General features: G+C 39.0%; 1 protein-coding gene across 8 annotated transcripts in view; it reads right to left on the bottom strand.

Moving 5' to 3' along the window:
- Positions 1-14,581: 14,581 nt before the first annotated feature.
- Positions 14,582-16,541, bottom strand: part of ANKRD52 (ankyrin repeat domain 52) — a 130,107-nt gene continuing 128,147 nt past the window's right edge. For 4 of the 8 annotated variants that reach the window (XM_069758389.1, XM_069758390.1, XM_069758392.1 and 1 more), the window contains one exon: positions 14,582-14,854. In XM_069758389.1, coding sequence (XP_069614490.1) covers positions 14,619-14,854 — 236 coding nt within the window. In that variant the 3' untranslated portion in view covers positions 14,582-14,618. The remainder of the gene's footprint in view (positions 14,855-16,541) is intronic. The other 4 variants (XM_069758391.1, XM_069758396.1, XM_069758394.1 and 1 more) reach the window with 3 other exon arrangements.

The following is a 16,541-nucleotide window of genomic DNA, read 5'->3' as shown; positions in this document are numbered from 1 at the left end:
ACAATTGACAAATACAAGTACAGAAAAACCTAACCATTTGCCATATATGGGATGCGATAAACAAACGGTAAAATAAGAATTACAAAATCCCCCACTCACAAATGAAATTTAATCAGGAAATAAGGGGGTAACAGGTAATACGGAGGTACATTTCAGAAGAAAAACCTCATCGAACAGAAGAAAACAGAAAAGTATATTTAGCTTCCCCATGTCCAGGTTTAACCTGTTTGTAGGAGTCAAGGCAAAAAGGTGTCTGGCAATATCTTGTGATGTGAGTTTTGGGGTAGGTTATTCTGAAGTCAGAAAAGGCTTCAATACTACGTTCACTACTACTAATACTGTACAATATAACTAAGACAATAAGACAACAAACATTAGAATGTTCTGCTTGAGGCAAAATAGATTTTCATTCTCTAAGCCCGAAAATGGAATCTATGCATACATGTAGGTACATCTACACATTACCTACCAGTAGTCAAAAATGGGATTATGTCACCCCAAAAATAATCCCAAAGTAAAACTCTGGTGGATAGATGTAGCCAACATCTAGAAAGAATGAGAAATGTTAGAGGTCTGTTCATTCTATTTTTTATTTCATTTTTTTAATGTTTTACCTCAACTCCAAAATAAAAAGTTTCCCAATGACTATTTACAAGAAATTGCTTTGATTGACTAATGAAGCGAAATTCAAATTCACTTCAAAAACTAGTGCATTCTGAATCTAAAATTTTAAAGCCTCGGTAGAAGAGACAACAAAATCTTAAGGAATAGGCATTTAAATTGCTTGATAAGGGAACAGAATGTATTCCTGAAAAGAACAGTTCCTAAGGACAGAGAACACGTCAGAACCCACTTCGAGATTCACCTAGAGATTACATGGTAGTTAGCATTTTAGGTTGTGTTACTGTCTTGCTAAAACCTGGCTCAATTGATTTGTGACAGCTGCAGGACAGACTCCTCTCCTAGGCACTTACACAACATTCTGTTACTGAAAACAGTGATTCTAACCAACTGAAATATGCCTTTCCAGGTAGCGGAGAAGACTATTCACAATATCTGGACTCATGCAAGCTGGGTGGAAATGCCAGACTACTAAAAGATGCCAATCACTATAGCAAGTCTACAACACTATTACTCACACAAGTAGAACAGAATCTTACCGACCTAACTGGACTTCCGTTAACAAAAAAAGACATTGAAAAGAAAAGCTTAACATCCAGCAGATTCTTAGTTTCTGCCATAAAAGTGCAATAAAAATTCATCCTGCAACTTCAGTGAGAACTACACTTAGTCATCACCACTCAGACAACATGGACATATTGAGTACTTACAGCCATTAATGCCCCTAAAACTTTCACACGCGCGCACATAAATGTAAAAGGTCAAGAGGTCTAGGTGTTGTGCAAAGAAATTAGCCTACTACTATATCAACATGGTGCAGTACAATCTGTTCTTCCAAATCTGAACCCTAAATATAGCAAACTGAAACTACCACCAGTTTCGAGAATGTGTCTAAGCAACTATGGTTCCCTCTTAATAAAGTTTATATACACCAAGCAGTGTTCTATTTGGATCCATTTAATAGCTGCCCATTACTAAGGGTCATATGCAAAATGAAGCCAATTATTTTACCATCAATCCAACGTCAAAGGATTTATGAACACATCTGGGCATCAGAGAAGACCCAGGCCATACCTGCCTGCTAGGTTATAACCTAGTCGCCGGACTGGTAAAACAGCCAATTAGGACATTACTTAGCCATGAAAATAAAAAAGTGCCATGACTCCAAACGATTACTGAAGCAGCACTGCCACAAGTGTTGGGTAACCTGACAAAGCCATACAAGCTGGGTCCTTTTTGTAAGGCTTAAAACGCTTAATACTAACAATAAAATGTACCGAATAAGGGGTGTAAACAAAACCATGCTGATGCCCTTAAAACACATTCTGAAAAATCATAGTCAGACGGTCCCTTAAGATCAATGTTCTCTTTAAAGAACAAAACAAAAAAAAACAAAAACCTATATTTTTTATAAGTTTTAAAATTACTTAACGGAATCACCAGGAAGAGAATTGCTGTAGGCAGGACAAGTGAATCTGTGCCAAGTCATGGTGTGTAATATGAATTTGTACATGTCCTGATTATTTTATTCATAGAAAGCTCTTCGCTGACAAATGGATTTTCTAGGGACTTGCTTCAAAAGACCAAAGTTAACAGGGTGCAGTAAACACGATGATAAAACACTACATACATGCTGGTCCACTTTAGCACACATCTCACCTATTTTGAGCCCCTCCCCCTTGACGTAGCTGGTAAAACTCATTTTAGACGAGTTGAAGCTATGCTATACTGTTGTCAACTTTAAGTATAAATTAGACTTTAAAAAATGAAAAAAAAAAACTAACCTGTATTTCACATTAGTGTTTTAATTCCTTGCATAACTAGGATTCTTGGTTTAAAGTAATTTTAGGACCATAGGAAAAAAATATTCAAGTTTCAGATATATTAATAGGTTAATCAAATCGACAGAAGAAAAAAAAAAACTCCAGTCAAAAAATGGAATATCTGTCATCACTTAGGTCATGCGTGATTTGAATAGGAAGCCATTTTCTGCCATATTAAAAGGATAAAAAAAAAAATCTAAAAAGGATGTAGGAGATCTAAAATAAAATTGTGCCCCTCCCCCAAGCTAAAAACATTTGGAACTTCTAATGATCATTACCATAGAGGTATGTGATACACGTAGGAGGTATGTATACGTGCAAAAGTTAAAGTAGGGAACATCCCCACGCCACCCCCAAGTTTAGGTACTTGGTCCAGAGAGTAATTTCCTGTACATGATCATATGCAGACACCTGCGGCCAGAACCGGAGCGCCACAACGCACAGAAGCACAATGGCTCTCTGGCTCAGTGTAACCACTAGGGTGGGCTCCACTAAAGGCAAAAATAGGGTCACAATGCTTTACAAAAGAATTAGAGAAACAAACAAACAAAACTGCAAGCTCTAGTGGAAATGCAAAGGCTCAGACCCATATAAGCAGAGGTTAATAATCATGTCGGATATATACATATATTGTGTGCACTGTATCTACATAATAGGACCTCCGAACACTAATCCGAAAAGAAAAGTTTCAAACAATGATTAAAAGGCGTATGAGCTTCTTGCAGCAGAAACTAAACGAGGATAACAAAAGCAGGATTGACCATCATTGTCTGAAATATACGCTGCACCTGGTAGGTTATTATATAGGATCAGAATGCTTCAGGGAAAATCTCATTCTCCAACAAAAAAAAACCTCACTACTGGGTTGTCCCAGCGTCTTGAGGCCTTTCCATCTTTGCAATAACTCAGCTTCTAATTCCCCAATGGTTAAGCCACGTATGATTCTAGAGAGATCATTTGCCATTACACATCCCTGAGTTGTTCTTCTATGGCACAATTCATAGTGGGGGTAAACAGGAGGTGAGCGAAAGCGCATGATGCTCAACAGCAAAAACATTAGCTGCTGTTCCCCAGATAGCGTAAAACCTGTCCCAAGTGGAAGCACTCAAGCATGTACTATTAACATTTCTGAAGGGACTCATTCTCTACAAGTTCTCAATTTTAGTGGGATACACAATAAACTGGACAATGTTATATAGTTTTAGAAATGCAAAACATTGCAGAAAAAAAATTATATATCAAAAGCAGCAATCAAGTGGCCCTATATAGTTCTGCCTAACACTGGTCCACGCAAAACAGCTGAAGTAGTACTGGTATAAGTAAGGCTTTAATTCCTTGCGTATTGGAAGAGGTTAATGAGAATCCGCAAGCATACAAATTTTTACAATAGACAAGCAGCAAATTCATAAAATGCTAAAAAGCCATCTGTGCAAAAAAAAAAAAAAAAAAAAATTCTTGGGTTAAAAGGGTGAAAATCGAACCACCATCAATACACACTATGGAAGGGGTTGGAAGCACTCGACTCCAGTTAATGTTTTCATTGCGCACGTTTGCTGCCAGGTGTCAGGGGAAAAGTATAGTCAAGAGCAGTATTTCGAGTTCAGTGTTATTCACCCGATATCCAAGAACGAGGTCAGTTATATTAACCCGAGTCCCGACTGAGGGTGATCAAGGCTGAATTTACAACTTATGAAGGGTGCAGCATTTACAGACAGGGAAATGATATATTTACAACTATGAAAACCCGCTGGATCAGCCCGACCAGGCTCCATTAAAAAGGATTACATGAGTGCAACGCAGATTTATCATCATTACTTTATTGCCACATGCAAGTCCAAACCTTGGACATGTCACCAAAAAGTGTGTGCAAACAGAACGGAAGTGGCAATGGGGGAAGGGATGGAGGTAGTGAGGAGCGGGAAAACCTCTTACGGCGGGAGACTGATTTTTTTTTGGGACATCTCTTCAGTAAACACATGCCACACATCTAAGATATTTGTGCTTCCAATCCTAGGACTACACAAAATCCACTTTTTGAGGCCTCTAGTTTTAGTTTTGCAAATTTATTCATAGAACTACTGCAATGAACACATTTAAATAAGGAATAGGGATGTACGTTATGTCTAGTAAAACAAAAAATCTAGCTACTGGCGAGACCAGTGGTCAGGAGGATAAATGGAAACATTCTATGCTCTAGAAAGCCAAGTATTTTTGCTTTGGTTTTTAAGCAAAAGGCATCCCTGCTTATCCCATGGGTTAGCCATACTGCTACACAAGCAGTGGTGAAATATAGGAATTGTAGAGGGGTTAAATCAAGTGCAAGGAGATGGAACTGGCCACAATGCACCGTGCCGCCTTCTACTTGCCATTGGCGCTTTCCCAGAAATTGGGGAAAATTCACTCTACAAGAAAAAAATAAAATACTTATGTTATAATGAGCTGCTCAATGTAACTAAATCAGTGAATAATACCAGCAATGTCATCAGTTTTGTCCCTCAGTATTTTCACTTTATCGTCCATTTGTGCTTTAGATAATATAAGTGATCAGAGAATTGGCTTTTACTAGAAGCACCACACATGCTTCAGTCCCAAATCCCACTGTATTGTCAAATCGTGTATTAATTCTACATTAGTCGCTATTTTTCACATCTATAAAACCCTACCATCTAGATACTACTCATCTAACGATGGGCCCACACTATACTCGCCTCATTAAACCCTCAGCATTGGGATATAGAACATAAGAGCTACCAGTTCAAGTTTGGGCTTTTTTTTTTTTTTTCTTTTCATTTTTGGTTTCCAGGCTGAGATTTGGAGGGAAAAAAAAATGGACTGAAGATAAAAAAAACCACTAAAACACACAAAAATAACCCACCGTCAGTCAAATTTCTTTCAATTAAAAGTTGTGTATGGACACGCTGTATTGCAATTAGATGCAAACTTTAGAATAACAATTAAACATCTAAAAAAATATTGCTAGGACAGATTGGATTTATGCCAGAAACTTGGCTACAAGTCACATGAATGGCTTTGTAGGCTGATATAAGTAACCATGCAAACATTTCTGGTAGACCACTTCAAAATGCATATAGAATATATTGACAACAGCTTCAACACGGTGTGTGCTTCTGAACCTTGCCCAAACTATAGAATTATTTTCACAATTTCACACATGAGAACAGAAGTAGTTTTCCTGCTTTGGTCCAGTTTGGGAACAGTATATATCATTTCATATTGCATCAATGTCGCCTCATTGTCTTCAGAAACTGCGCATGACATTTTGGCTTCTTGGAGGTGTACAGTACAATACAAAGCTTAACAGGCCTCTAAAAGAGAAGACAAGAAAAGCAGAACACTGCATTCGACCATAATTGGATCTGATTTGCACCCAGAGTTTGGAACATACAATTGTGCCTGCCTATTAAGAAAATGCAACGGTTAGTGGTAAATTAAAATTAAATATATTTTTTCCTTACAGCTGGTATGAAACAGTAATTCAAACCAATGGCAACAAACCATTACTTTGCCAAGAAGTGGCAACCGCATTTCAATATCTTGGTATATTAGGTCAGATACATTCAGCAATATGGCTCACGACAGCTTTCCAAAAGGATGAAGCTCCTTCTATTTTTTTTCTTTAGTGGCAGTGCAAGTAAACCTGTTTGTGAAATGCTTTTGTGCTGTTTAGATTTTTTTTGTCTTTTTATTTTAGTTTTTTTTCCCACTCACTTTTAAAACATTAACATCTCGACATGTATCATCTCTCCCGCTCAAGAGTGAGCACAGCAGTGAAGGACAGATCAACTCCTTCATTACCTCCCTACACTTCTGCTCGTAAGGGAAATCAAACCCTTATACACCTCATCCCTGTACTGCAGTACGGACCCTCGTATCATCGCATCGGCAATGACTTCTAGGTACCAGCAACAGTGACAGAGTCATGAAAAAAGTGCTTATTAATGAAGCAAGTGCTTTGCATTAGGAGCTGAAAGAAACTTCCATTATAAGAGTGGCACAAACGAGGAAGACCCATCGCGAGGTCTACAACAAATATTACCAGCCTCCAGTGTTCAGGTTACAGATCATGATATATCAGAGTACACTGGGACGGAAATAAAGAGGGGGTACTTTGGCATAATACATTGCTGTGTGAAAAGCAAAAATCCAAGGGTTGAGAGAAATTTGGTAACCATTCCCATAAGACAAAAGGTACCCAAGGAAAATGGCTGCACAGTCTGGAGGTAGGGTGGGATTGGGGGAACAGGAATGGAAGTTTCAGGACAGCCCTGTAAACAACGCACTCAGGTAACCAGACAAAAACTTTGATAGCAAAATAATGCATCCTCCTTTTGCTTATCCCATGCCCGGAAACCCCTCCCACCCCTCCCCCAAATAAAACCTCAAAATTATTACTCAGTTGTCAAGCTGTGCAATGCACATTATACCATCATTAAAGGAGAACAAGACAAGGTAGAACTGCCAAATAGAATGGAAGAATGGAGGGGCCAAACTGCTGCAACATGCCCCCACCAGTGACTGAAGGGGCAGAAAGAGGGTTAGAACAGCCAGGCCAAGTAAGAAAATCCACTAAAAGCCCTTTTCACAGAACTCTGATTGTCTAAATTTGTTATGCGGAAAAAGGGGCCCAAGAAATCAGAAAAAATAAAATAGAAAGAAACCGCACACAATTGCTCACACCATACACACTGCACACAAAAAATGGAAAATGCAAACATAAAAAACAAAAGGAGGAAAAGCAAAACAAATTTGCAAAAATGGGTTAACAATTATTACTGTGCGTTCCTCTCATGAAATGAAAAAGGAGATCCTACAAAAGGCAGCATTAAGAGTGCAAGAGACCACACATTAAATGATTTCTCCCATCGTCTTGTGCAAAACCATTAATAATAATACCCCAAAACATGAAAAATTCAACAACCAAGCTTACAATAAAAGAATGTCAAACATGGGAGAGAAAAAAAAGAAGAGTAAATTCAATAGAAGACAAACTCTGCACACCTACACTTCTTAGCCCTTAACTCCACCATTCAAAATCTTTGGACCCACGTTTTCGCAGAGATGAAAGCCCGAAAAGTCTAATGTCGCATGATATTGCTATAGGCAGCCTGAAAACACCTTCTCCCTAGTTTCCACAGGCAAAAAGCCAATGACAGGAAGTTCTTACAGACATGGACAACTCAAGAACTTTCTCTCTAATGAAAATTAAGTCTACAGAATATGCTACATTTTCAGAAGGCACACAATAGAAATTATATGCTGGAACAAAAAATAGAAAATTAAACAAGTAGAATGAAAACTGGCCTGTGTGACTGTGCCACTCCGTACAAACGGAGAGGGGAAAGCCATTCAAGTTTTAACACCGACAGTAAACCGAGGTAATGTGTTGACTGAAGAAGGTAACACTAATAAATAAAGGGGAACTGTGGAGAGTAGATCTACTACAGCGTTTTAATTTTTAGTAAACTTCATCTCGCAGAAAATACCAGCACCCAATCAATTATGACATGCTGCCATCTGCAGGCTTCCTGTCTGTCCAATCACAAAAGGATTTATTATTTTTCAACTACAAAAGTTTGTTACGTTTAGTGCAAAGTTTGTGCCCTACACACATAGTATGTGTAGATGGCTTAGAATTTAGTTCATGTAACTGACGCGCCGTAATACTGGGGCAAGCAAGAACCTGGGAGGAGGAAGTTGCATATGGTTTTCCAGAGAATAAGTTTTCCTTCTTTACAGAGATCTTATTATGTACTAAATATTTAAGTATAAGAAAATTTATTTTGCGTACAGCTGTGTTAATAACCTCACCTGATCTACAAATGCTACATCTCTCCACCACATGCTTCATGTGTAAAGAAAAAACATGCTTAAAACTTAAACGAGAGATGACATTCTTAAAGGGAACCGGTCACCTGAATTTGGCAGGACCGGTTTTGGGTCTTATGGGCGGAGTTTTCGGGTGTTTGATTCACCCTTTCCTTACCCGCTGGCTGCATGCTGGCCGAAATATTGGATTGAAGTTCATTCTCTGTCCTCCGTAGTACATGCCTGCGCAAGGCAAGATTGCCTTGCGCAGGCGTGTACTACGGAGGACAGAGAGTGAAAACTCCGCCCATATGACCCAAAACCAGTCCCGCCAAATTCAGGTGACAGGTTCCCTCTAAGAATGTCATCTCTCGTCAGTGAGACTAAATTAAAACATTACAAATGTCAAAGGAGGAAAAAAAAAACCACGATTAACATTTTGTTTACTAATTATCTATGTATCTATCTAATAAGGTCTCAGTTAGAAGTCTTTATTTCCTTGTGTGTGAAATATGAACTTTTTTTATTTCTCTTATTCAGTGTTTTAGTTCCATTTTTTGGTTGGTCTTCTCAGCCTTTGCAATTCACGCATCATCCAAAAGAATAAGTCTTTTGAAGAATTTAGCAACTGGTCAATGAAAAAGAACCAGGACACCACACAGATGTACCCATGTACTGCATGCTTTTTCTGATGGGCCCATTTCACCTGAATATGCAAGTTTGATCAGCTAATCGTATCAAAAAATGCACAAATCCCTAATCTGTTGGCAAAAACCGGACATGTGAACATGCTCACTTTATAATTGGTGTATGTTCTATTTGTAAAAAAAAACTATGTAAAGAACACGTAGGAGAATAGCTGATGTCTAAAGGAGTCCTTCCCAATCTCAATGTTGGGAAATCCAATAACAAGGTAATATGCATTTGGTGGTTGTGGTTCCTCCACTCAAGGGCTCAAAACCAGCAATTACCACCATAAGAGCTCAATTTGATTTTTCTGTATGAACTGAGGCATATTCCACTGAAGGCACATTCAATGTCATCAACATTTCATTGTTTTGGATCAGTGTGCCATCAGTGCAAAAAAAAAAAAAAAAATAAATAAATAAATTTTTTTTTTTTTTTTTTTTTACAAAGCTCATATACTTTTCAATGTTAAACACATACGGCACATGGATGCCATTATGTGCTGTATGTGTTTTACCCATAGACTTGTATTGGCCCTTATCATCCGTGCTGTCAGTCAAAAACAGACATGTCTGTTTGGCTTACATGGATATACGGTAAAAGAATGGACATGTGCACAGCAGCATACTGGACAATGGGTATGCCATGTACTGCAAATAAGGGGGGAATTATGTATATGAAATATACCATTCGGTGCCCTTCAAAAGCCATGGACCCATCTAAAAATATGGTTAACGTAGCACGAGGGAGGGTAAAAAACCCTAAAAAGTGTAAAAGCTATTTGAAAGCAGTAAGGCAACGAACCACATAAGGGCATGAAGAAAGCACCTTGGAGCCCTATGCACTATATCATTTTCTGCTTTATTTAAAAAAAAGGGAATGTACAAAAGTGTTAGTCCAGGGGACAGCAGAGATGAACAATTTTCTTCAAAGGCTAAATCTGTTCATGGTATTAAGTCTTGTAAATTTTGAACAACTGCTGATTTATTATAAAAATGGATTGCAAATGGATGACAAATTAGAAACACCATCACCTTGAGTTGAAATGTGGATGATTTATTATATGCTCGTGTGAATTGAGACTTAGGCTGCCGTCACACGCTCAGTATTTGGTCAGTATTTTACATCAGTATTTGTAGCCAAAACCAGGAGTGGAACAAAGAGGAAAAGTCTAATAGAAACATGTCACCACTCCTGCATTTATCACCCACTCCTGGTTTTGGCTTACAAATACTGATGTAAAATACTGACCAAATACTGATAGTGTGACGGCAGCCTTACAATGAGACAAACTAGCAATATAAAGCTACGTTTTGGTTCCTCGCTCAATCCCATAGAAAATAAATGGAGCCACAGTGAAGCAGGCGCGATATCGCTTCATTCAGAAATACCCCACTGGCAATCAATGGGGGCTTGAGAGGTCGGACCACTTCAGATATAGACATCATCACCTATCGCTAGGTTATAATGTCTTGGAACCAGAATTAACCCTTTAACCCCTTGCTATATTTAAAAAAAAAAAAAAAAAAAAAAAAAGGAAGAAATGGACGGAAAAAAAAATAAAATTTAAACCTAGAAAATTGGAACAGCACTTTACCAATAGGTGGGTGCATGCCTCCCAGACTAAATATCCAAGACTTGCCTCAATCCAGACATAGGAAAAAAATGCAGGCAGCGTTCCATAGCTTAAAGGTGAAAAAATGTGGTTTTATTTCAAACCCACATGCTGTGGCAACGTTTTGGCTCAAATGACTTGAAAGAGGCTCATTTGAGCTGAAACGTTGCCACAGCATCTGGGTTTGAAATAAAACCACAATTTTTCACCTTTACGCAATGGAGTTCTGCCTGCATTATTTCCTATGTCTGAAAAAAAAATTAAAAATAAAATAAATTGCAGCATGGAGTTGGAAATCACCAATCGATGTCAATTTTCTGATTGCTGGGACCACCGTTGATATTGTCCATCGCTAGACTGATGTGGTGGTTAAGCTTGTGCACCATTGCTCCATGTAAAGTCTATGGGACTGCCTGAAATACCTGCTTTAAACTGGAGACACCCTTGTCTTGTGAAGAGTGGCGGTGGTACCGGCGATCCTGTGGTGAGGATTCTGGGAAACAAACGGCACAGTCCGCACTACGACTGTAGGTATATAGAAAACATGCTGCGGAAAAGGAGTTGCTTGTTTTCTAAGTATATTAAAAAAGTCAATTTTGATTAGTATAACTCGCTGGTGTATAATATTCTGGGGGGAGAGAGGAGGACCCCACAAAACATCAGTTAATTAATCCTGAGATAAAAAAGTACCCTTTTATAATCTGCATTAATACCACGGGTGGTCTATTACTTATTGACAGTACGATGCGGATAGAGATATATATATATATATATATATATATATATATATATATATATATATATATATATATATATATATATATATATATATATATATATATATATATATATAAAACGACTAAGTGAAGTTAGCCTAAGGTTTATAACAGTCTCACCAGAAAGGGTCCATGGCTTTCTCTAAAAAGTACAGAATGTATATTTTACAATAAGAATTATGCAACGCACCCGATATGAGCCACAATCTATAAAACACTGACAAACGCAAGTCTGTATTCACACATCCATGGGGCATTCCTATCCGAGAAACAGACTGATTTGTTCCTCATGGGCCTTCCTAGTTGTAACTTTATTTTTCCACTGAAGCGGGTATACTGAACTATTCTTATCCAGTGACTTAGCACTGCATCGGTTAAAAATGCATCAAGTTCAGAGGAAAAACTGATCCACACAAAAACTTTAATGGCCAGTTACACATAGGATATACTCAGTCTCACAGGCAAGTGACATGGATAAGATTTAATACGGGTTAGACTATTTTCACACTTGCGTCGGTACAGGTCCGTCGCTATGCGTCGGGCCGACGCAGGTTGTGTAATTTGTGCGCGACGTTGGCAGCGGATGCAGTTTTTCAATGCATCCGCTGCCCATTCTGAAGTCCAGGGAGGAGGGGGCGGAGTTTGGGCCGCGAATGCGCGGTAGAAAATGGCGGACACGAATGACAAAAAAAAAAATTCACTTGAACGTTTTGTCGTGCAGACAGTCCGTCAAAACACGACGGATCCGTTGCACGACGGTTGCGACGTGTGGCCATCCGTCGTGATCCGTTGCGAATACAAGACTATGGGCAAAAAAAACGCATCCTGCGAGCACATTTGCAGGATCCGTTTTTTGCCCAAAACGACGAATTGCGACGGATTGCTAAAAACGCAAGTGTGAAAGTAGCCTAAATCATACGTTAATCACTGAAACTATGAGTTTCTGTGCGTTTCGAGAAAAACAAAAAAAACCGACAGCACATGGATGTGTGAATGGAGTCAATATAGAGAAACACTTGAAAATTGCACAATAATTCCCCAAATCCAAAGAGCAATAACATATGCCCACTGGTTTAACTTCTCCTGTATAGATGTATGAAAGAAAGGGTGAAGCCACATGCTGCGGCCAGCTGTGGAGCACAGGCTTCCCCCCATTTGTAGCACTTCAGCGGCCGTGCAGATAGCTGAAGCATGTGACTGCTACCAAAATCTTTCTGTAAACTATGAGGCGAGTTCATAACTGTAGATCACCACTAAATAACGCCTATAACTACTATAAAACCAAAGGGGAGAAACTCATTTTATTATACCAAAGGGAAATGAGATGATATGCGAAATTGGAGCCCATCGTCCTACAATATAGCATAAATGAAAAAATAAGTCTAATAAAGGACATTTAAAATGAAGTGGAATTATATATGTAGTAAACTGATACAAGAGGCTTAAGCTGATCGCCTATGAAATGTAACAGACTGCCGTACTGTGGCAACATATTCTAGATAGCATGGATTAACATGCCAGACACTTTGTGCAACACCGGCCTTTACCCCGGGCAGGTCTGTGAAACGCCCAACTACAGTATTCCCCTGAATTGTTTTTTAGTTTTTTTTGCTGGTGAAATGCAGTAGGACATGCAAAAATAATGAAAAGCCTTCCAAAGTAATTCTACAGCAGGAAGCAAAATAAAGTTAGAAATGGGCAAGGAAAGGGGATTTAAAAAAAAAAAAAAAAAAAATTATAGCACCTGTTTTCTCCTATTAAATTGATCCCTTTTGCCACTTTGGCGACCAGTTGACACGAGTCATTAAACGATATTTTTGGTAGATAAAAATGTGCTAAAATATATAGCAAGTGTGAATATGATGTGTAAGGAGATATAATGTGAAATAAAAAGCCCACTAGATTTAGCTAATGCTGTGTTTCCAAAAAACTTGGTAACAGTCATGGAAACTAACAGACTTAAAGTTAGAAGGTTGTTGTTTATCTGCCTTGCCTTATTGCATTATACAGGACAATGGTTTGGATGAGGTCTATGGATACTAAAATAAACTGCATGATTAAAATACATATATGATAAAAAGAAAAAGCACCGTTCTTACATTCTGATAATGTAACTAATGCAAAACACTAAGTAAGCTCAAGTAAACATCTAATACATAACCTCATACACAGACACAGCGAACATCACTTCTGGTTAAATAGTCACTCAAGTGCAAAAATTATCTGAAAAGAAGCCGCAAAAATGGGCATCTCAAAGAATCGGTGGAAGGTAAATCTGCAGTCTAAATAAGCCAGGTCAGCAAACGGCAAATAAATATTACAAAGACCCCTAAATGATTAAAAGAGCATAAATAATTCAAATACTGATGACATGGCAGATATAACAACGGTGAGTGGAGTCAGATGATGGGAAGACCAGAAAAGGAATAAAGCACTAAAACAGAGGATCACTAAAGTGCCTAGCTGGAGGGGATTGGGGGGGGGGGGCTTTGCAGCAGTGCATAGTGGGAATGTCACCTTGGGGTCCATCAGTTAGCTAATTGTAGCACCTCATTTGCATAAAGAGAAAAGCAAGCGATTTTTGCAGAGCCCAACATTTGCTAGGCATTAGGCAAGAAGATCATCTGGCAACAGCTTGAAGAAGAAATGGAAAGAAAAATGCTACAGACCTAGTGACTCGAGCTCAAAATGTAAGGTGCTACTTAGCCATTTAAACCAGTAACCCCATATAAAACTAAATCTTAAGATGCCCTTGAAATACATATTAAGGCCTGGTGACCCTTCAACTTTATAATGGCTTTCAGGATCTTACAGCAGCAAAGACATGAATTGCACAGGGTGAACCTTTAAAAATATAGATACAGAGGGCCTCCTTTCAGCTTTATACCAAAAAGATGGGGAAGAAGCAATGGTAACTGATTAAAAGAACCCCACATTAAAAACTGTACCCCATGATCAAACTCCATTCCACCTGACCTGGGCTCTTTCCTCAATACAAAGAAGGTACAATACTACATAAGCTTCAGTGCAAGCCAAGATAGCTCAAGTGAGCAAGTGAACATAGGAAGAAAGCCCAGGCACAGTTCATACCTCTGCAACAGATGCGTCTTGTTCTCCTTTAAAGTGCCCTATATATAATTATATATATATATATATATATATATATATATATATATATATATATATATATATATATATATATATATATATATATATAGTAACCTAAATAAATTATAGTAAGGTTTTGGGTAACCCGCAAGGCGGGAGGAGCTACTCTGAGTAGCAGCCATCCATGGCAATGGAACCATGCCGATCCTTTGTGTAGGGACAGCTACCACCGTTGGGGAGGGCAGTCTTGGCAGCAATACCGCAGTTGTTCAGGAGATTGAAGCTGAAGGGAAGGATGGCGTCTTTTGGTGGGAAAGGCTTCATGGTGGATAGGATAAGTGCCAAGCAATCTGCTACGTCTTTGTTAGGAGCACAGGCCAAGGCTGGGGTGTGACCTGCTGTCAGGAAAAAAAGGAAACAGAAGAAAATGCGGTCATACAAACAGTCATGTACTATATTGCACATAAATCACCTTTTGTTCAGAAAAGCCAAACCACAAAAAACAGAAAATCAAACATCTGCAAATGTTAGATCATCATAAGTGCAAAGTATCAAAGATGGAAAGTAGCTATGAATAACTTTCTTTACTGAGGACAGGAGCTTCTTCAGAGCCCAGTGCAGCAGACAGTGGACCACCACCACCAGAAGCCCAGTGTACCCATTGACCAGCTCATCCTGGCACAGGAATTACAGCCTATACTGTAAAGAGCATGGATTTCAGTAAAGCGGGCGTTTCACCAGTGAAATGCACACAATTGGCAAATCCGCCAATCACATGTTCCACATATCAGTAGTATCTGTGGCATTGTATACAGTAGCTTGCGAAAGTATTCACCCCCTTGGCACATTACAACCTGTGTTTACATTTTTTGTAATAGATTCCTGTGTGATGCATCCACACTAAATAATCTAAGTTGGCGAAGTGAGAAAAAAATAGGCATAAATTTATGGGATCAAATAACTAAAATTGGCATGTGCATATGTATTCACCCCTTTTGCTTTGAAGCCCCTACAATTTTCTGGTGCAATTACCTTCATAAGTCACATGGTTAGTGAAAGGATGTCCACCTGTGTGAAATCTAAGCCAGTATATACACTTTACCTTTTCTGAAAGGCCACAGGGGCTACAACATTAATAAGAAAGAGGCACTACTAACCAAACAACACCACCAACACCAAGGAGATCTCCAAACAAGCCAGGGACAAAGTTGTTGAGAAGTACAAGTCAAGTTTGGCCTATAAAAAAAAATCCCAATCTCTGATGATCCTCCAAAGCACCATCAGATCCATTAGAATCAAATGGAAAGAACATGGCACCACAACAAAGCTGCCAAGAGAGGGCTGCCCACCAAAACTAAGTCCAGACCAAGGAGGGCATTAATCAGAGACCATTGTTGGTGGCAGCATCACGCTGTGGGGATGTTTATCGACAGCAGAGAAAATGGTCCAAGTAGAGGGGAAGATGGATGGTGCGAAATACAGGGATATTCTGGAGCAGAACCTGTTCAGTCTGTCAGTGATTTGAGTCTGGGACGGAGGTTCACCTTCCAACAAGACAATGACCCAAAGCATAACGCTAAAGCAACACTAGAGTGATTTAAGAGGAAACGTATAAATGTGAGTGACCTAGTCAAAGCCCAGACCTTAATCCAATTGAGAATCTGGGGTCAGACTTGAAGATCGCTGTTCACCAGAGGAAACCATCTAACCTGAAGGAGCTGAAGCAGTTTTGCCATGAGGAATGGGCAAAAATCCCAGTGGCAAAATGTGGAAAGCTCAGAGACTTAGGCAGCCGTCACACTAGCAGTAGTTCATCAGTATTTTACATCAGTATTTGTAAGCCAAAACCAGGACTGGAACAATTATAGGAAAAGTATAACAGAAACATATGCTCCACTTCTGCATTTATCACCCACTCCTGGTTTTGGCTTACAAATACGGATGTAAAATACTGACCAAATACTGAGCGTGTGACGGCAGCCTAATCCAAAGCGACTTGCAGCTATAATTGCGGCAAAAGGAGGCTCTACAAAGAAATGACTTCAGGAGGATGAATAGTTATGCACACTGAAGGTTTTCGTTATT

This window comes from Ranitomeya imitator, chromosome 3 (genome assembly GCF_032444005.1).
Source record: "Ranitomeya imitator isolate aRanImi1 chromosome 3, aRanImi1.pri, whole genome shotgun sequence".
In the NCBI taxonomy this organism is placed as follows: Eukaryota; Metazoa; Chordata; class Amphibia; order Anura; family Dendrobatidae; genus Ranitomeya; species Ranitomeya imitator.
The sequence above is the reverse complement of the archived record's forward strand: the minus strand, read 5'-3'. Positions and strand labels throughout refer to the sequence as shown.